The sequence below is a fragment of the Nomascus leucogenys genome, chromosome 7b (assembly GCF_006542625.1).
Source record: "Nomascus leucogenys isolate Asia chromosome 7b, Asia_NLE_v1, whole genome shotgun sequence".
Lineage (NCBI taxonomy): Eukaryota > Metazoa > Chordata > Mammalia > Primates > Hylobatidae > Nomascus > Nomascus leucogenys.
The window spans coordinates 28301506-28323899 of NC_044387.1; the positions used below are offsets into that span (position 1 = coordinate 28301506).

A 22394-nucleotide genomic window follows, 5' to 3' on the forward strand; every position below is an offset into this window, starting at 1 on the left:
TGTCAGCACAATCTACCATATATAAAGTGAGAAAAGAGCAAAGGACTGGCCCCTGGAGAATACTAACATTTAAGAAGTGGTGGAAGAAAAGGAGCCCTTCTGAATCTACATTTCGATCTATCAGCTAATGAGGAATGAAGGTATCAATTTCTTACTTGTGTAGCATAATGTTTATATATGAACAAAGGAACTGCTTCAGAAAATTTAATGTGAGGGTACCAAAGTTCTAATTTTTACTAGAAAGCATCAATCTAGAGTAGGAATATAAAACAGCAAAAATCTCTTCAGGGGCTTTTGGCCTCTTACTACCCAGGCAATGTCTGTTATTTTCATTCCCCGCTCCACTTTCTCTAGCATAACGTGCTGTGAGAAAACAATGTAAAATTCGTCAAAATAAATGTAGTTTCAGTAAGTATAAATGACTACCAACTTAAAAGGTCATCTTGTTTTATGGAGGGTGTATTTTAATGAATTAAGAGAATGAAGCTCTGAGAATGGAATTTTAGGTATTATTTGGGGAGATAGTTTTAGGGCAGGAAATTAAAAATCCTATCTAATAAGACACTGTAAAAGATGCAGTACTCCAGCTCTCTTCTACAGAAAAAAAAAGATGCAGCACTAGTCATTTAAGATAAAAATTGTATATATTTTAAATATATTTTAACTATTCATTTTCCAATGTTAAGATTTTAAAAAATAATTTCCTTATAAAAGCATGTTATGATTTTGCTCACTATAAACTATCTCTCATTAATAACAGTTTAATGTAGTTTATACAGTTTTAGCTCTGTCCAGGATACTAAGTAATATTTTTACTTTTTGTTTTAACTATACATCTTTTAGGCTTCAAAGAATAGAATTTTTGTCTAGCAATTTAGCGATTAAATTCCTGTTTGCCCTCTATCCATGCCATTCAGAATTTAGAGCCTTTTTTCCTCTATGCATGCCTCTGTACAAATTGAAAACTTTTATATTATCTTACTCTTTATATGGGAAACTATTCCTCATATTTGGTTATTTTAACCATCTTTCTTTGAACCATTTGATAGTGTAGCAGGAAAGGAAAATATTTTCTATTTTGTTCCTGTAACTCCATTATGTTGACCACTGCAAGAAACGATGTTTAGAGTTTGACTTTTTTTTCCTCTTGAGGGATAAAACCAATATATTTAAAAGTATGGTCTGTATTATTGTCCTTGAAATACACTTTGTCCCTGTGCATGAGGAAGTTCATCCACCCCATTTTGCCCATTCACAGCCTCACAAAATCCGTCTATAGTTTATCCCCACTAGCTTAACATCCCTTTACTCATTAGAATGTTAAAAACTTGGGGATTTCAAATATTCTGTATTCTACAACAGCTCTGAAAAACAATACAAACTCCTGTACAAAACCTTGGAATGCTGTTTATATCTGTCCATTGAGAAATACCTTTTTCTTTAGTTAAGCCAGTTCTGACAAAAATTTTGCTATACTCTGCTTACTAATAAAGTCAGAGTCAGGGAAAAAAAGACTCCTTTATAACAGTTTTAAACTTCCTTTATTGTCAACAAAATATACAAACTAATTTTCAAGAGGATACCTTTTATTCTAAGATATATTCACACTAGCAAGATTTTATTTTAAAGATAAACATCAGCAGATAAGCCATTTTTATTTTCCAGTTTGTTTTATAATGTCACTAAAGTCATTATCAAATTTTAAATGATCACATCTATAATCAAAGGCTGATACTGTAAATATTATACACAGTAATAACAGCTGTCTTAGAAGAGATATAGAACAAAGCTTATTTGTGCCTACAGATATGATGACATCTATTGATAAGCTTTTAAGAAATATGTCATACCATATGACTTTAAAAGATGGGAAAACAGGTATATTAAATGAATAGCAATTTAAAAGAAGATACTTTCATTTCTTAGATTTCAGCATTATATGTTTTAATTTTTAATCATAAAAAGAATTTTAAACTAACAAATTAAAATATACTACCTATAATAAATGAAATATCACACTAAAATGTGTTTGAGTCTAAGTGGGAGGAAAATCCACATTTATCTGATTTTTAGTATTTAAATTCTTGAAAAAATGTATGCTTTATTGCAGAACTAGCACTTTAACAAAATACAGACAATAACACACTATCAAAATGTATGCAAATGGCAGCTATGTAATTTGTATGTTTAACAAGTTAAATCCATGTATTTCTTAATTTACTCTCCCAATTACCTACCACCAATATCAATATGAAAGAATTCTTTAATTTTATCATACAATACCAACACCAAAGCACCCCCTGTACCACGAAGAACATTGGAGAAGGCGCCACGAAAAAAGGAACTGATTCCTTCATGTTGGTATATCTTCACAAAGCAGTCTAAGGTTCCTTTATATTGCCGTTTAGCCTCACCACTCTATACAAAGAAAGACAAAGGGTTTTCTGTCATCTGAATATTTTTTATCTTAAGATAGTCTTCTATTAGCACTAAGGATAGATAAGATAAACACTGTGTTGAGTAGCACTGTGTTAAAAGGCATATATGACTACTGTCCCTAGTGGTTAGAGAACATTCATACTTTTCAGACACACTTGAAAACTGACCATACATTAGGCGTAACAAATGTCAAAGGATGTCATCACATAGACCATGATTTATCCTCTCACCACACTACAATTAACTGAGAAATCAATAGCAAAATAGAAAAATACCATATGGGCTAGGCACGGTGGCTCATGCCTGTAATCTCAGCACTTTGGGAGGCCGAGGCAGGAAGATCGCTTGAGCCCAAGAGTTTGAGACCACCCTGGGCAATATGGAAAAATGCCATCTCAACAAAAAATACAAAAAATTAGCTGGGTGTGCTGGCACATGCCTGTGGTCCCAGCTACCTGGGAGGCTGAAGTGGGAGGATCACCTGAGCCTGGGAGGTCAAAGTTGCAGTGAGCCATGATCACACCATTGCACTCTGGCCTAGGTGACAGGGTAAGACCCTGTCTCAAAAAAAAAAAAAAAAAAAAAAAAAAAAGAAATCATATGTTGGGATGTTAAGAAGAACACTTCTTCTTAGAAAATACTGAAAACCAAATGATAATTACAAAACCTCTTACCTAAATTTTTAAGATGCAGCTTGAGTGGTAATTTATAAGGAAATTAATGACCTTGAAATATTAGAAAAGGCTAAAAGTTAATGAGCAACCTAAACATTTTTAGACAAAGTATAAACCTAAAGAAAGTAAAAACAAGAAAATAACTGGCAGAAGTAAAGGAAATAGAAAACACACACAACAGCACAAAAAAAGTCCAGTTAGGTCTTTGAAATACTTTGCTGACAGAGTTTGGAAATACTGTTTGAGGAAAAAAGAGAAAAGGCCCCAAGATTATCAGAAATGGCAACGGTAACAAAAAGGCAGATGATCCAGAAATTTAAGAGCAAGATGATATCATTAAAAACTTCATGACAATTATTTTTAAGTCATAAGAAATGGATAAATTCCTAGAAAAGTATAATTTACCAACAGAGTAGAAAAGAACTGGAACAATACCATAGTTGTTAAAAATTCAATCAGTTGTTGAAAATCTTCTTATAGGGCCGGGCGTGGTGGCTCACGCTTGTAATCCCAGCACTTTGGGAGGCCGAGAAGGGCGGATCACGAGGTCAGGAGATCGAGACCACGGTGAAACCCCGTCTCTACCAAAAATACAAAAAAATTAGCCGGGCGTGGTGGCGGGCGCCTGTAGTCCCAGCTACTCGGAGAGGCTGAGGCAGGAGAATGGCGTGAACCCGGGAGGCGGAGCTTGCAGTGAGCCAAGATTGCGCCACTGCACTCCAGCCTGGGCGACAGAGCAAGACTCCGTCTCAAAAAAAAAAAAAAAAAAAGAAAATCTTCTTATAAAGAAAACCACATGTCCAAGAGGCTTTACATGTGAGTTCTGCTAAACATTTAATTCCAATCTTACAGAAATTATTCTAGAGAAGAGAAAAAGTGGGATGACTCCTCAACATATTTTATGAGGCTCGCACAGCCTTGCTACCAAAGTCATACTACACCAATACAAGAGGGAAAAATACAAGCCAGTGTCATTAAACGTGGATGCAAAAATCCTGAACAAAACCCAGCAATCAAATCTAGCAAGTGCTACAGAATACAATACTTACAAACTGGGTTTATCCCAGGCTTATAAGAGTTAGCTCTAGAAAACAGATTAATTTAACACAATGTGTAAACATATTAAAAGAAAAAAGGTTTAATCATCTCAGCAGATATAGAAAGAACATGACTGCCATTCATAATTAAAAATTGTTGTAATCCAGGAACAGAAAGGAACTGTCATTACATGATAAAGGATAATGACAAAAAACCCCCACAGTTAATATTATGTAACTCTGATGTCATTTTCTGTATGATTAGGAACAAGATAAGGTTGCCAGTTACTACTCTGTAAATATAACACTGAATCTGGGGTCTCAGTGAGTACAGAAAGGCAAGAAAGAGAAATAAAAGGTGTAAGAATTGATAAGGAAGGAAGAAAACCCTGATACTAGTTGCAGATTATATGCCTGTTCGTGTCAATAAAAACTTGGAGGCCGGGCGCGGTGGCTCACGCTTGTAATCCCAGCACTTTGGGAGGCCGAGAAGGGTGGATCACGAGGTCAGGAGATTGAGACCACGGTGAAACCCCGTCTCTACTAAAAATACAAAAAATTAGCCGGGCGTGGTGGCGGGCGCCTGTAGTCCCAGCTACTCGGAGAGGCTGAGGCAGGAGAATGGCGTGAACCCGGGAGGCGGAGCCTGCAGTGAGCCGAGATTGCGCCACTGCACTCCAGCCTGGGCGACAGAGCGAGACTCTGTCTCAAAAAAAAAAACAAAAAAACAAAAAAACAAAACTTGGAAAGTATGTACATACACATTCGTGTAATAGGGTTAACAAAGTTGTGGGATGTAAAATGAAAATACAAAAATTAAGTAGTACTGTTATGGGCTGAATTGTTAAAATCATATATTGAAATCCTAATAACCCCCAGTACCTCAGAATGTGACTGTATTTGGAGATAGGGTCTTTAAAGGTAATTAGAATTAAATGAGATCACAAGAATGAACCCTAAGCCAATATGACTGTCCTTATAAAAAGGGGAACAGGCCAGACGTGGTGGTTCAGGCCTGTAATCCTAGCACTTCAGGAGGCCTCGGTGGGTGGATTGCCTGAGTTCAGGAGTTCGAGACCAGCCTGGGCAACATGGTGAAACCCTGTCTCTACTAAAATACAAAAAATTAGCTGGATGTGGCAGTGTGTGCCTGTAATCTCAGCTACTCGGGAGGCTGAGGCAGGAGAATTGCTAGAACTCGGGAGGCGGAGGTTGCAGTGAGCTGAGTTTGCACCACTGCACTCCAGCCTCGGCAACAGAGTGAGACTCCGTCTCCAAAAAAAAAAAAAAAAGAGGAACGGAGGAAGAACCCCTGTGAAAACACGAGAAGAAGATAGCCATTTATAAGACAAGGAGAGAGGTCTTCAGAGGAAACCAAGTCTGCTGACATCTTGATCTCAGACTTGTAGCCTTCAGAACTGTGAGAAAATAAATTTGTTGTTTAAGCAAACCACTTTTGTGGGTGACACCAGCTCTAGCAAACTAATACACACACACATATATAAGACTCATATTCCCATATTTTTTTTTCTGTACTGTTGTGAGATTAGGTTGCAGACATCATGCTGTTTATCCTTAAACACTTGAGTGCATATTTTCTTTTCTTTTTTTTTTTTTTTTTGGGACAGAGTCTCGCTCTGTTGCCCAGCCTGGAGTGCAGTGGCGCCATCTTGGCACACTGCAAGCTCTGCCTCCCGGTTCATGCCATTCTCCTGCCTCAGCCTCCCGAGTAGCTGGGACTACAGGCGCCCGCCATCACACCTGGCTAATTTTTTGTATTTTTAGTAGAGATGGAGTTTCACCGTGTTAGCCAGGATGGTCTTGATCTCTTGACCTTGTGATCCGCCGTCCTCAGTCTCCCAAAGTGTTGGGATTACAGGCATGAGCCACAGTGCCTGGCTTAAGTGCATATTTTCCAAATATTGGGATATTTTCTTACATATCCAAAGTACAGTTATCAAATTCAGGAAATTTAATATAATACCACTGACCCAAACCATAGTCTACATGCAAATTAATTTTCCATTTAAAAAAGTTTCTCAATGTGCTAAATTAGAGCTAGCTATAGAAAGAGAAGAAACACAGACATAAATGGAATAACTCTAAGTATTATCCCTAAGTGAAGTAATGGGTTAGTTTTAATCTGCCAGATTGCCTACTGGTCCTTCCAGGACCATTTTGTAGTCAATAAAAATGAGGATAATGATAGGAACTACACCTCAGTGTTTTGAGAATTTAATGAGTAAAAGTATAGAATTCTTAGGACAGTATAAAGCATATAATAAGCACTATATTACTATTCTAGTTTTCTGACCTCATTATTTTCACTTGCCCTCATAAAACTTATGACCTGGCTATCCTGAACTACTTCTCAGGCCATATTTCTGTGTATGATTTTCCCCCTATGCTTAGAATGTTCTCTCACTGACTGAAGCAAGCCTACTCACTGAGATTTAGCTCTTTAAGAGACCACGTCTGATCATTTTAAGCATTTAGGCAACCCTCCTCTATGTATTCCTGGAACCTACACACATTTGTATTTAAACCATTAACTGTTTTCTTCAATATTAGACTATGAATTTGGGTGCAGATTTTGTCTTTTTCTGTCACCAGAGCTTAGCATAGATTAAGCATGCAAATATTTGCTGAATGGATGAATGTAATAAGTACAGGTTGGTATCCCTTATCTGAAATGCTGGGAATTAGAAGTGTTTTGAATTTTTTCAGATTTTGAAATATTTGCTTTGTATACTTACCAGCTGAGCATCTGAAATCCGAAAAGCTCCAATGGGCATTTCCCTTGAGCATCACGTTGGTGCTCAAAACATTTTGAATTTTGGGGTGTTCTGGATTTAGGATTTTCAGATTTGGGATGGTCAACTGGTAATAACAATAGAGATCAAATGTATCAAAAATTTGGTTTAGGGATTTATATTTAGAACATAAATCATTACAAACAAGTTTTTGTCCTTGGAGTTCAAAATTGTTTACTTTCTTAAAAATATATTACAATAAATAATGAAATATTTCAATAGCTTGTGACTGGGCTTATTCTACTTAATCTAATATTTCAGTTAAGATAGACATACTCATCCAATTTCTGCCATAACCCTCTACCTTCCAAGCAATATATGCTACAGGAATAGTAGGCATTTCTGTTTTGATGGTAGGTGAGGAAGAAGCTTTGCTGGCTGATGGTTATTTTAGGATATGAAAGAATATAAGACAGAATACATCATGTATTTATTTTAGCTAAGTAAAACAAATGACCTATGCCTTTCAGCCAACATTTCTCTTAAATTTGATTATACTAAATATCAGAGATATTAAAAACTCAACTAAGCTTAGAAACAATAACATAAAATACCTGCATCATCATACGTCTTCTAACTGTGTCAAAGGGATAAGAAAGTATTCCAGAGCATGTAGTCACAACTTGAGCAATGAAAAAGGAGACAAGAAATGGAGTTTTCTTTGGCTTTGGTAATAAACCCTAGAAAAGAAAAGTGTACCAAGTAACTATCCAAATTTCTAAAATATCTTAAATTCTTAAGTTAAAGGATAATTTTTATAAATATATGAAAGAGGGACCAATTATACTTAAAATGCAATAAAAAAGTTGGATTTAATAGTAGCAGATCAATAAAAAGTGGAATGCCACACATGACTATATTTCAAAGGTATATTTCAAAAATATAAAGCATATTTGCCATTATAAGAATTTGTTATTAATGCACATAAAACTAGGGAAGATAGCAGACATTGACAAAAAAGAAGTTCTTCCATGGCTCTTCCTTGTGGGGTTGAAAAAAAGTGAAACAAATGCTTGCTTTTATCATCAACACATATTTGATGGGCAGCTTTAAAACTTTAAGCTAGTGGAGAAATGTTCCTAAATTTCACAACTACTGCAGGTTATAACAAACTAGAGACAGAGTACGCACATAACATTTTTTGTGATTAAATAAATGTACGAGATTCTGTAATTTTCATTAACATAGCAGTCTAAAAAATACACTAAAAACTGATCTGTCCAGACAACAATAAAAATGCTATGCAACTACATTTATACTAATGAAGGAGTATAGTATAATTATTTATTATACTAATAAATAATACTGATATTAATTTCATTGCTTCCTTTTGGAAGCATTATAATGTAGTCATTAAGAACACGGATTTTTTTGCTTGCCTTTAACAAGTAAATTACTTAACCATTCCTAGGCTATTTACTTAACAATTCCTAGGCTATTTATCTTTAAACAAAGGGGGGATTTTATTTTTTTATTATTTATTTTAAACAACTAGAATTATCTTTATTTTCTTCTTATTTTTTATTTCAATAGGTTTTTTGGGGAACAGGTAGTGTTTTGGTTACATGGGTAAGTTCTTTACTGGTGATTTCCGAGATTTAAGATGTAAAGTACTTTAAAGAGATTCCTAGAACTAGGTAATAGCTAAAAGTTGGTAGCCATTATTACAATTTTTCTTTTTCCTACCACATGGAAGTGTTCTTAAAATCTGAAATGAAAAGGTAAATTGCAGAACAACCTGGAGAATACAACACAGAATCTAACAGTATCCAGTAGATAACCAAGCTATGGTAGCATTTATTTAATTAATTTTGCTTTGCCTACTTCTCAAAATGACATTTGATTATTTGCATATAAAAAAGTGATAATAGGGTTAATATAAAATCAGAAAAACTGTTAGAAAATGCCTTTCCATATACCAATGATTTGATTATGATGTAAGCTTAATTAGCATGTTTTTCATTTGCAATGTGATGTACAGTGAAAACACCTCAAAAACTTAGATACATGCTTTATAACTAAAGTCAGATCCATACGGCAGTTATAATTTAGTTAGGTTATGGCAAAATCATGATTAAGCAGAATTTCATGTCTCTCTTATTTCATCACTGATTTTTATTTTTATAATTAAAAGTAACATATCTACTGAAAACATTACTAATTAAATAAATAGAAACCATATATTTAATATGTCCAAGTTAAAGCCCCCAGATTACCTTAACTGTGTCATAAGCTCCAAAATAAGAGGCTCGGTACACAATGATGCCCTGTACTGAAACACCAAACCCTTGGTATAAACCAGCAATTCCATCTGATTTTGCTATTTTCATAATACAGTCACCTAAACCCTTGAACTGTCGCTCCTCAGGACCTAAAATAAAGCCATTTAAAATCTATTAGCAACATTATATATCCAATAAACACTTTAATCAAACCTTTACAGATCTAAATGATCTGAAATTCCCACTTACAAATCTAACAAAGAAAGCACAAATCAAAATCCTCCCATTCTTTTACAGATAATCAAGATTTCAGGTAATATCTCAAAAGAAATAAATGGAAAATATTAATCTCTCATGAAAACAATTTACTTCAAACAACCTGCCTTAAAGCATTTTATTAAAGTTACCAGAAGTTACTAATTGAGGTTCAGAAAATAATTTGAAACAGGCCAGGTGAGATGGTTCATGCCTGTAATTCCAGTGCTTTGGGAGGCCGAGGCAGAAGGACTGCTTGAGGCCAGGAGTTCGAGACCAGCCTGGGCAACATAGTGAGACCCTGCCACTACAAAAAATAAAAAAAATATTAGCCAGGAGGCTGAGGCAGGTGGATCACTTGAGACTAGGAGTTGGAGGTTTCATTGAGCTATGATTGTGCCACTGTACTCCAGCCTAGGCAACAGAGTAAGACCCTGTCTCTATTAAAACAAAACAAAGAAACACTTAGAAATGAAAAACTTGGCAGGGCATGGTGCCTCACGCCTGTAATCCCAGCACTTTGGGAGGCTGAGGTGGGTGGATCACGAGGTCAGGAGTTCAAGACCAGCCTGGCCAAGATGGTGAAACCCTGTCTCGACTAAAAATACAAAAATTAGCCAGGCGTCGTGGTGGTCGCCTGTAATCCCAGCTACCCAGGAGGCTGAGGCAGAAGAACTGCTTGAACCTGGGAGGTGGAGGCTGCAGTGAGCTGAGATCATGCCACTGTACTCCAGCCTGGGTGACAGAGCGAGACTGTCTCAAACAAACAAACAAACAAACAAAAAACTCTAGGACTGTTGAAAGCAAAAAGATAAAGCTAAAAACTAGTAAGGATAGTTTAAGATAGTTAACATTTCATATGAAGGGGTCATATTTTTCTAGTATTTTCTGGTTTTATTTTTCTTTTTCCTTGACAGTATTTCAAAACTATTACATATGTACAATGTAATCTTCCAAAATAAATTAAATATTCCTGATTTGAAAGAGAAAACAAAACTATGGAACTTAAAGCAAGATAATATTGAGTTATTTTTACCCTCCTATTAATAAAAATAAACTTACAACTTACAGTTAAATAGATGGAACTCACATTTTTATTTTTGCTCAAACTGCCACCCCTTCTGAGACATTTTCTGATCACTTATTTAAAATTGGTATCACTCTCTTCTAACTTTTTTCCCTAGCATTTATCATTAAGTGACAATATATTTTAGTCATTTATTCATTTATTATTACTTGTGTCCTGCACTAGACTCTTAGGTACATGAGGCATGAGCTCTGTCTTACATGGGGGGTGGGGTGTGAATATGTGTGCATATACATACACATATACACACTCATACACGACCTGAGCTCCAGTCTTATATGGGGGGTGGGGTGTGAATATGTGTGCATATATATACACATATACACACTCACACACACCCTGTATCTGCAGGCACCCTGTATTCCAGAAGGCACTCAGTATTTGTTGAATGAATCTCTGTACCCTAAAGAAACTCTATTACATTAATAATAATGAAATAAAACAGGTTTAAAGCCAGATAGGCCAATAAGAGAACATGACAGAATGAAATCTACAAAATTTTGCCAGATGGAGAGAATAAGGAGGAGTGGTAATTCACCAAATAGAGCAGAAAAAGCTGAACCTATTTTCTTACAGAGGAAGATACTGTTGGGAAGCAAGCCATTTGATCACAATAACTTCAGAAAGACTTAGAAATTAGAGGAACTAACTACTACTTCCAGGATGAAAGCAAAGGAGCAGGGAGATGCTCAATATCCACAACCTCACCCTGAGCAGCCAAATGACTTACTGTGTTGCCATCCACAGAACTGAACACAAGGCTCCAGATTTAACTGAGCCAGTTGTGTGACCTCTGCAGTCACTCAAACACTGAAAAAAGATTCATATAAAGATATTTTATTGTGAAATATAAGATCAGGGATAGAAAGAAACTAAAAAGAAAAAACATATACTAAAGGATCCGGGGTAAGCAAATTGGTATCTTAAGAGCAACATTAGAAACTAGAAGTCAGGGTAATATTTTCATAATTGTGAAGGAAAATAATTTTAAACTCAGACTTTTATATATGTCTTATCCTTTTTGAGAGGGTAAGACAAATACTTTTTTTATGATATGTAAGAGCTCAATTTATTTTTTTCACTCTTTCTCAAAAAGTTACCAAAGAATATACTCTACCAAAAAACAAGAGTGTAATAACGAAAATGGGAAGATGTGATATTTAAGTAAGGATAGAGGCAAAGGGATTCCCTAGGATGAGATTTGTGCATCTAACCTAGAAGAGAGCCATAGCTGAGACAGGACTAAGTGCATGGAAAAAAATCTAGGAAGGGCTTTCTAGGAAAAAAAACGGGACTAAGTTATAAGCCGTTTTTATGTTCACTTTTTTGTTACAACAGGCTTTCCCTCCTTCCCTTTTTTAAGGGAAAAGAAGCAAGTAATATACTTTAGGCCCTATGACTCCACCATTTGGTTGAGAACAAAGTTTGTAGACTTCATCTGGTAACACTATTATAGCACAATTAATCACAATAAATAACAGATGGTTCAAAATGCAAAGAAGGAAAAGTTAGTATTTCTAAAAATCTCATACCTTTTCCAATATCGACACCTAATCGGGTTCGTGCAAAATCTAGAGGATATACTACACATAAGGATGTTGCCCCAGCAGCTCCACCAGAAGCCAGGTTTGCCAAAAACCACCTCCAGAACTGAAACATATTAATTTAAAAGTGGTTATTAAACCACAGAATCTAACTGTTTAAAATACCTGGTAAATTCTCATTTTTATAAATGTTAAAACACCAGATTTATAAGCTACTTTTATAAAGTAAACATCTATAATAATGCATACCATGCTATCCAAAATATTTTCTCTTTATAGCCATATAGCTTTTGTTTCATGCAGTCTGGAAGACACAGTTTAGATGCTGACATACTGAAATTCCAGGATATTTTAATGTTCTCCAGCAAAGCAGCCCAAATTAGCAAAAGAGGTCACATAATCATCTCTTTATGCTGCATACTTTTTTTTCTTAATAGCTACATACATTCTTAATAATAGTGCTTGCTATGATTACAATGTCAGGCACATATGGAGGCTTTAGTTGTGCCCTTTTTCTGGGAAGGGTGCAATAAGTAGTATTATGGCAAAAAACTGCAATTACTTTTTGCACCAACCTAAAATACTTCACAATGCCCCAGCTTCACTTTGTAATTTAAATAGAATTAAATTTGAATAGCTCAAAAATATGTATTTAATTATGTTCAAATGACAACATGGAAATTGGCAGACATCAATCATAATGTAGTTGTATGGCATTTAAGTTAGGCCTCACTGGTCTACTAGGGTTCACATGAGCTATTGAAGAAGTATAATTGTTTTGATCAACATTTAAAATGTGCCCTCCCCAGGTTCAGCAAGATGCTTTTCAACATCTAGTGCTTATGGGAGAAGAAAGGAGTATCTGAATTGGAGCTGTTATGAAAAATCCAGGACACGAGGCCACTGCAAGCATTAAATACATTAAAGTGAATAATATTCTAGTCAAGCTCAATTTCTTGCTTTATTTTCTGGCTTTTATTTCTAACAATAAAGTGTCAGACAGCTTTGCAATTCTCAATGTTCTCTAGCCCTGGAATGCCCTTCTTTTTTTAAACAAAAAAATAGTTATTGCTTCATGCTCTAATTCAAGTTCTACTTCTCTCATGAAATACCTGATCTCCAACCCATCTATTGAAACTGTATATGATCATACCCTCTTCCCATAAATACTTCATCTCTGTCAGAGAATTAAAGTTGAATCCCATGACCAATACGTAAAATGTATTAACATGTTATAGACTCTTTTTTTTTTTCTGAGATGGAGTTTAGCTCTGTCGCCCAGGCTAGAGTGCAGTGGCGCAATCTCGACTCACTGCATATCTTATTTTTTAAATAGCACTTACAACCATTTTCTACTTTCAATTTATAATTATTTGCGTACATTTATACTCCTACAGACTATAAATTTCTTTTTTTTTTTTTTTTTTGAGATAGAGTCTCGCTTTGTCACCCAGGCTGGAGTGCAGTGGCGAGATCTCGGCTCACTGCAAGCTCTGCCTCCCGGGTTCATGCCATTCTCCTGCCTCAGCCTCCCGAATAGCTGGGACTACAGGCGCCCGCCACCATGCCCAGATAATTTTTTTGTATTTTTTTTTTAGTAGAGATGGGGTTTCACTGTGTTAACCAGGATGGTCTCAATCTCCTGACCTCGTGATCTGCCTGCCTAGGCCTCCCAAAGTGCTGGGATTACAGGCGTGAGCCACCACGCCCAGCCCAGACTATAAATTTCTTGAGGCCAGCATTATTTTTCCTTAACAGCTTTACTAAGTATAATTCACATATCATAAAATTCACCTATGTAAAGCATACAATTCAATTGTTACTATATTCACAGAGTTGTGCAACCATCACCACAGTTTAGAATATTTTCATCACACCAAAAAGAAACCCCAGGCCTGTTATAAGTCACTCCATATCTTCCCTACCTCCTTAAGTCCTAGGCAACCATTAAACTACTTTCTGTCTCTATATATTTGCTTATCCTGGACATTTCATATAAATGGAATCACATAAGACACACTCTTTTGTGACTGGTTTCCTTCATTTAGCATGTTTTCAAGGTTCATCCATGTTGCAGTACGTATTAATACTTCATTCCTTTTTATTGCCAAATAATATTCTATTTTATGAACATTATCTACTCATCAGCTGATGAACATTTGGGTTGTTTCCATTTGTTTGAGGCCAAGATTCTTAATTCCTCTGTTTATTTCACAGAGCAAGTCATGAGGTCTTGCCCAGAGATATGAATTAAATAAGTATTTGTTTAATAAAGTGTACTGGTAATGCCACTTACTGTTCCCAGACTCCCATGGATCTTTTTAAGTAACACTCATCAGTTTTATTGTATAAGCAGCATGTCTCATCATACAGAAATAGTTAGATCAGGAGATTGCATCTGACATAAGGGTAGTTAATCCACAGTGTAGTAGACCTGGTAGAAAAAGATGAGCTGGGCCAGAGCCTCTTTCTTGGGAACTGAACTTTAAAGATTCAATACTAGTTATCAATAAGGACAGAAAAGGAAAAGTTAATGTCTTAGACTTTTTGGAGACTGTTTAAAGCTACAGATCTTCTCCTAAGAAAAATCACACATGTATAAACATATATTTTTAGAGCGTGGGGTATTCTGGAAGCATTCATGGATCCCAGGTTAAGAAACTCTGACCTTTAGAAAGGCCAAAAAGGATTACTATGGTACAAATATTGAATTTAAAGGAATAAGAAAATATCAGTAAGTAAAAAAAGTAGGCAATAATGAGAAAATAGAACAAACACACACACTAAAAGCAGGTAATTAGAGAGAAAGACCAGGTGACTTGGGAGAGAAAGATGAGAGTATAGATTGGTTCGTAGAGGTGCCTGTGGCTGAAATTCAAGTGCCACTGTATCATTACAATAAATCCTCTTTTTCCTGAGGTAATGTGAGTCAATCTCAGCTTCTGAAAACCAAGCACATCAACCAAACAAGATATGGGGCATAAAGATTTATAAAGTAGATCTTAAGTTCTACTTAATCTTTTTTTCTTTCTTGATGAGAAAGAAGGCAGATCAATGATTTTTGGCGTGGATAATCGTGTAATTTATCATTCAAATCAGGACACTTCTGATACAGAAAGTGGGAGCTATGAAAAAACGACAGGGGCAGGCACAACATCTATAAACAGTATGGCCAATCTATGTAGTGATGGTAGGAAGGATAGAAATAGAGGGAGAAAGACAGTAAGAATCTGCCCATGCTGAGTGACGATTCTGCATTTAGGTAACAAAGCCTGTCCCTCCACAAGTAAGACTGAAAATAAAACAGACCCAGAAAAGCTAGTACGTATATAAGTATAAGTGAGTTTTGGTTGTTGTAAGTTAGTAATTTAAAGTATTACTGTATTGGTGTTTTTTTTTTTTCCCCCAGGCTGGGGTGTTGGGACTACAGGCGCCTGCCACCACACTCGGCTAATATTTTGTATTTTTAGTAGAGACGAGGTTTCACCATGTTAGCCAGGATGGTCTTGATCTCCTGACCTTGTGAACTGCCCGCCTCAGTCTCCCAATGTGCTGGGATTACAGGCATGAGCCACCATGCCTGGCCCACTATATTGTTAAAAGAAGAAGCATGGAGAAGAATCAGGAAGGGAGAAGAAGATGAAAGTCTGAGAGTTCTGAGGAAAAATAATCCTATTTATTTTTAATTGTTGACAGATACTGTGTGAAAAGACTCAATGATGCATCAAACAACAAATGCCCTGAGACCAAAGTTGTTTATAACAACTTGTCTGGACAAGGAAGAGAGCTGGGAGCAACTCTAGTCTTCCTCATTGAGGGTTGTGCTGAAAGCTGCTAAGCGGTGGCTGAGGAGCAGTTTATGCCCAGGCCCAGCTGAGGCTCATCCAGTCTAGTCACCTCAGGTGAGTTTGGGAGTTAGATTGGAAGAAACTAGTGGAGCAAAAGCTTTAAGCTCTGAGTCCCACTCTCCTTATCTGTACCTTTTGGGTAAAAATAATTACCTCAAAGATTGAAGTGAAAATTCAGTGAAACAATATATATAGTAGGCACATGCTTCCCTTATCATTTTTTAAAAAACCTTTTATTTTGAGATGATTTTGGATTCACATGTATTATAAGGAGTAATATATAGAGAGACTATAAATCCTTCAACGAATTATCCTTAGTGTACTAGTATATCTGTAGTACAAGAAATGGACGTGATAAGGCCTACCCTATTCAGATTTTGTCAGTTTAACATGACTCAGTTGTGTGTTTATTCAGTTACATGCAGTTTTGTCACATGTTCAAATTGGTCAACAGTTCCATGAGAAGGATCCGTCATGCCACACTTAAAATCACAGCCACTTCTCTCCCTCCTGGCAAACAGTATTCTTTTTTCCATCACTATAATTTCATCATCTCAAGAATGTTATATAAAAGCAATCAGAAAGCATATAACTTTTGAGATTGGCTTTTTCTACCTTAAAATCCAAAGTTGGTGCACATATCAAAAGTTTGTTCCTTTTTTCTATACTGATAAAATATACACAAGATTTACCATTTTAACTATTTTAAGTGTACAATTCAATGGCATTAAATATGTTTGCAACATTGTTTAAACTTTGTCACTATTTCCAGAACTTTTTCATCATCCTAAACAGAACTCCAACTCATTAAACACTAACTCCCCATCTCCCCTCTCAGTAGTTTAACAGAGGTTAACCACCTATTAATCTATAATCTGCCTTCTGTCGCTATGAATTTGTCTATACTAAGTACTTAAGTAGAATCATACAATATTTGCCCTATCAAAAGTTTGTTCCTAGACAAGAATGTACACTCTCACCACTTCTATTCAACATAGTGGTGAAAGTCATAGCCAGAGCAATCAGACAAGAGAAAGAAATAAAAGGCATCCAAATAGGAAAAGGGGAAGTCAAATTACATGAGTAATTTAACCTAGAAAACCCTAGATATACCTCCCAAACTCTAAATATACCTCTAGACCTGATAAATGACTTCAGTAAAGTTTCCAGATACAAAATCAATGTACAAAAGTCAGTAGCATTTCTACACACCAATAGCATTCAAGTTGAGACTCAAATCAAGAACTCTATCCCATTTTTAGTAGCCACAAAAAAAAAAAAAAAAACAACATAGGAATACATTTCACCAAGGAGGTGAAAGATCCCTACAAGGAGAACTACAAAACATTGATGGAAGAAATCATACTGACACAAACAAATGGAGAAACATTCCATGCTCATATACTGGAAGAATCAATATCATTAAAATGACCATACTGCCCAAAGCAATTACAGATTCAACAGAATTCCTATCAAATTACCAACATCAGTTTTCAAAGAATTAGAAAAAAGCATTCTAAAATTCATATGGAACCAAAAAAAGAGACTGAATTGCCAAAGGAATCCCAAGCAAAAAGAACATATCCATAGGCATCACATTACCTGACTTCAAACTATACTACAAGGCTGTAATACCCAAAACAGCATGGTGCTGGTGCAAAAACAGACACATAGACCAATGCAACCAAATAAAGAACCCAGAAACAAGGCCACACACCTACACTCAACTGATCTTTAACAAAGTTGACAATAATAAACAATGAAAAAAGGACACCCTATTCAACAAATGGTGCTGGGGAAAATGGCTAGCCATATGCAGAAGAATGAAACTGGGTCCCTACCCTTCACCATATACAAACATTAATTCAAGATGAATTAAAGACTAAAATTAAATGTAAGACCTCAAACTAAAAAATCCTAGACAAAAACCTAGGAAAAATTCTAAACATTGGCCTTGGCAAAGAATTGATGACTTAGACCTCAAAGCCAAATGCAACAAAAACAAAAATTGACAAATGGGACTTAAAAAGCTTCTGCACAACATTCAATGGAGGAAACAGACAATATGCAGAATGGGAGAAAATATGTGCAAACTATGCATCTGACAAAGGATTAATATCCAGAATCTATAAGGAACTTAAATAAATTGACCAGAAAAAAACCAAATAAACCCCATTAAAAAATGGGCAAAGGATATGAACAGACATTTCTCAAAAGATGACAGACAAGTGGCCAACAAATATATGAAAAAATGTTCAACATCACTGATATGGTTTGGCTGTGTCCTCACCGAAATCGCAACTTGAATTGTATCTCCCAGAATTCCCACATGCTGTGGGAAGGACCCAGGAGGGGTAACTGAATCATGGGGTTCAGTCTTTCCTATGCTACTCTTATGATAGTAAATAAGTCTCATGAGATCTGATGGGTTTATCAGGGGTTTCCACTTTTGCTTCCTCCTCATTTTTCTCTTGTCACCACCATGTAAGAAATGCCTTTCACCACCCACCATGATTCTGAGGCCTCCCCAGCCATGTGGAACTGTAAGTCCAATTAAACCTCTTTTTCTTCCCAGTCTCAGGTATGTCTTTATCAGCAGCATGAAAATGGACTAATACACTAATCATCAGAGAAATGCATATTAAAAGCACAACGAGATACCATCTCACACTAGTCAAAACGGCTATTAAAAGGTCATAAAATAATATATGTCAGTAAGTGTAAAAAAGGGAATGCTTATACATTGTTGGTGGGAATGTAAATTAGTTCAACCCCCATGGAAAACAGTATGGAGATATCTCAAAGAACTAAAAATAGAACTACTATGCAATCCTATTACTGGCTATCTATCCAAAGGAAGATAAATTATTGTATGAAAAAGACATCTGAACTTGTATGTTTATCTTAGCATGAATCACAATAACAAAGTCATAGAATCAATCTAAGTGCCCATCAGTGGATGACTGGATAAAGAAAATGTGGTACATATACACCATGGAATACCATACAGCTTTTAAAAAAGAATGAAATAATGCCCTTGGCAGCAACATGGATGCAGCTGGAGGCCATTATCCTAAGTGAATTAATGCAGAAACAGAAAATCAAATACTGCATGTTCTCACTTATAAGTGGGAACTAAACAGAGGGTACACGTGGACATAAAGGTGGAAACAATGGACACTGGCAACTCCAAAAGTAGGGAGGAAAGTGGGGGAAGGGTTAAAAAGCTATCTGTTTGGTACCATGTTGACTATCTGGTTGATGGGTTCAACAGATGCCCAAACCCCAGCATTACACAATATACCCATGTAACAAACGTGTATGTATCCCCTGAATCTATTATTTTAAAATTTTCTTCCTTTCTACTGCTGAGTAATATACCATAGTTTAACCATTTGCCTACTGAAGGACATCTGAGTTGTTTCTAGATTTTGCCTATTGTAAGAAAAGCTGCTATTGAACATTGTGTACATTGGTTTTTGTATGAACATAAATTCTCAATTCTCCAGGATAAATGCCCACCCAAAAGTGTAAACATGCATCATATGGTGGGTGCATGTTAGTTTCTAAGAAATCACCATACTTTTTTCCAGAGTGGCAGTGCCATTTCACATTCCACCAGCAATATAAGAGTGATTTGGTTTCTCCGCACTGTGACCAATTTGGTGTTGTCATTATTGTAGGTATTTAGTGATATCTTATTGTGTTGTATCAATGACTTCAAAAAATTTTTCGGTACAATGGCTAAAAGTATCAATGACTTAAAAATTTTTTTAGTTGACAAATAATTGTATATATTTATGGGGTACAATGTGGTATTTTGATTTATATTTATATTGTCGAGTGGCCAAGCTAATTAACATATATATCACATACTTAAATTTTTGTGGTGAGAACATTTAAAACATACTCTTTTAGCAATTTTGAAAAATACATTATTATTAACTACAGTCTCATGGTGTACAATAGAGTCCTAAAACTTATTCCTCCTGTCTAAATGAAACTTTGTGCCCTTTGAGCAACATCTACCCATTCCTCATCCCCCCATGCTCCATCGACCTCAGAAACCACCAGTCTACTTTGCTTCTATGAGATCAACATTTTAAAATTCCATATATAAGTGGGATGTACAAAGTCAGTAGCAGTATTTGTCTTTCTGCACCTGGCTTACTTCACTTAGCTGGTTATTCCACATCACAAATGACAGAATTTCTGTCTTCTATAAGGCTGAGTAATATTCCACTGAATACATACATTTTCTTTATCCATTCATCTGCTCATGGACACTTAGGTTGCTTCCATATCTTAGCTATTGTGAATAATGCTGCAATAAACAAGACTGCAGATTGTGCACCTATCTCTTCATCATGCTGATTTCAATTCCTTTGGATATATAACCCAGTAGTGGGACTGCTGAAAACTGTGGCAGTTCTGGTTTTTATTTTTTTGAGGTGGGGTCTTGCTCTGTCGCCCAGGCTGGAGCTCAATGGCGCGATCTTGGCTCACTGCAACCTCCACCTCCTGGGTTCAAGCGATTCTCCTGCCTCAGCCTCTCTAGTAGCTAGGATTGCAGGAACACACCACCATGCCCAGCTAATTTTTGTATTTTTAGTAGAGATGGAGTTTCACCATGTTGGCTAGCTGGTCTCGAACTCCTGACCTCAGGTGATCCGCCCGCCTCGGCCTCTCAAAGTGCTGGGATTATAAGTGTGAGCTGCCGCACCTGGCCCTATTTTTAGTTTTTTAAGGTACTTTTATATTATTTTCTAAAGTGTCTATAGTAATTTACATTTCCACCAACAGTATACAAGGGTTTTCTTTTCTCTATAGTCTTGCTAATGCATATCTTTCATATTTTTGATAATGGTCATTCTAACAGGTATGAGGTGATATTTCAAAGTGGTTTTAATTTGCATTTCCCTGGTTAGTAATGTTCAGCATTTTTTCATGTACCTGTTGTCCATATGTATGTCTTCGTTTGAGAAGTGTCTCTTTAGGTTTTTGGTACATTTTCTAATCAGGTCATTTGTTTTTATATTATGAAAGTATTTGAATTCTCTATACAGTTTTTATATTAGCCCCTTTGTCAGATTTTTTTTAGCAAATATTTTGTTTGCAAACATATTCTCCCAAGTCATGGGTTGTCTCATCACTCTGTTGTTTCCTTTCCTGTTCAGAAGCATTTTAGTTTGATACTATCCCATCTGTCTATAAGTTTTGCTTTTATTACTTGTGCTTTTAGGGTCATATCCAAAAAATCATGGCTCAGACCAATGTCATGGAGCTTTTCCCCAATGTTTTATTCTACTAGTTTTATGTTTCAGGTCTCATATTTAGATCTTTAATATGTTTTAATTTTTTTGTATATGGTGTGAGATAAGAGTCCAATTTCATTCTTCTGCATATGGACATCCATTTTGTCAATACCACTTACTGAAGAGACTGTCCTTTTCCCCTTTGTGTGTTCTTGGCTTCTTTGTCAAGAATCAACTGACCATAGATATGTGAGTTTGCTTCTGGGCTTTCTGTCCTGTCATACTGGTTATGTTTGTTTTTATGCCATTTTCATGCTGTTTTGAATACTATAGCTTTGTAGCAGATTTTAAAACCAGGTGGTATAATAGCTCCAGCTTTGTTCTTTTTGTCGGTATTTTGTGATCCCATATAAATTGAAGGATTCTTTTTTTATTTCTGTGAAAAAATGCCATTGGAATTTTGATAGAAACAGCACTGCATCTGTAGATTATTTTGGATAGTACGGGCATTTTAATAGTATTAATTTTTCCAAACTATGAACACACGATGAGTTTCCAGTTACTTGTGCATTCTTCTACTAGTTTTATGTTTCAGGTCTTATATTTCAGTTTCAGTTTCTTTAATCAGTGTTTTAAACTTTTCAGTATATGGATCTTTCACCTCCTTGGTTAAATTTACTAAGTATTTTGTTTTTTTTTAAAAGCTATTGTAAATGTTATTATTTTCTTATTTATTGTTAAGAGAATTCATTGTTAGTATGTAAAATGTGACTAATTTTTGCATGTTAATTTTGTATCCTGTGACTTTACTGAATTCATTTACCAGTACTAACAGTTTTCTGGTGGTCCTTGGGGTTTTCTATATATAAGATCATGCTACCTGACAACAGAGACAATATTACTTCTTTCTTTCCATGTGCATGCCTTTTATTTCCTTTTCTTGTCTAACTGCTCTGGCTAGGACTTCTAGTACTTTGTTGAATAGAAGTGGTGAGTGTGTCTGGTTTGTGATCTTAGATAAAAAGCTTTCAACTTTTCACTGTTGTATATAATGTTAGCTGTGGGCTTATTATATGTGATCTTTTTGTGTGCTGAGATACATTCCTTCTATGCCTAACTTGTTGAGTTTTTAATGTGAAAGACTGAACTTTGTAAAATGCTTTTTCTGACATCTATTCAGATGCTGCTATGGTTTTTGTTAATACAGTTTATCACCTGTA

The 22394-nt window shown here is 35.8% G+C and overlaps 1 protein-coding gene across 2 annotated transcripts in view; it reads right to left on the reverse strand.

The window, feature by feature from the left end:
• Positions 1-1524: 1524 nt before the first annotated feature.
• SLC25A31 (solute carrier family 25 member 31) overlaps positions 1525-22394 on the reverse strand; it is a 44140-nt gene continuing 23270 nt past the window's right edge. Inside the window, exons 3-7 of one of the 2 annotated variants that reach the window (XM_012507679.2) lie at positions 12060-12177; positions 9180-9334; positions 7518-7643; positions 3114-3164; positions 1525-2418 (exon numbers count right to left, since the gene is read on the reverse strand). In XM_012507679.2, the coding sequence (XP_012363133.1) occupies positions 3114-3164; positions 7518-7643; positions 9180-9334; positions 12060-12177 (450 nt within the window). In that variant the 3' untranslated portion in view covers positions 1525-2418. The remainder of the gene's footprint in view (positions 2419-3113; positions 3165-7517; positions 7644-9179; positions 9335-12059; positions 12178-22394) is intronic. The other variant, XM_003264641.4, reaches the window with a different exon arrangement.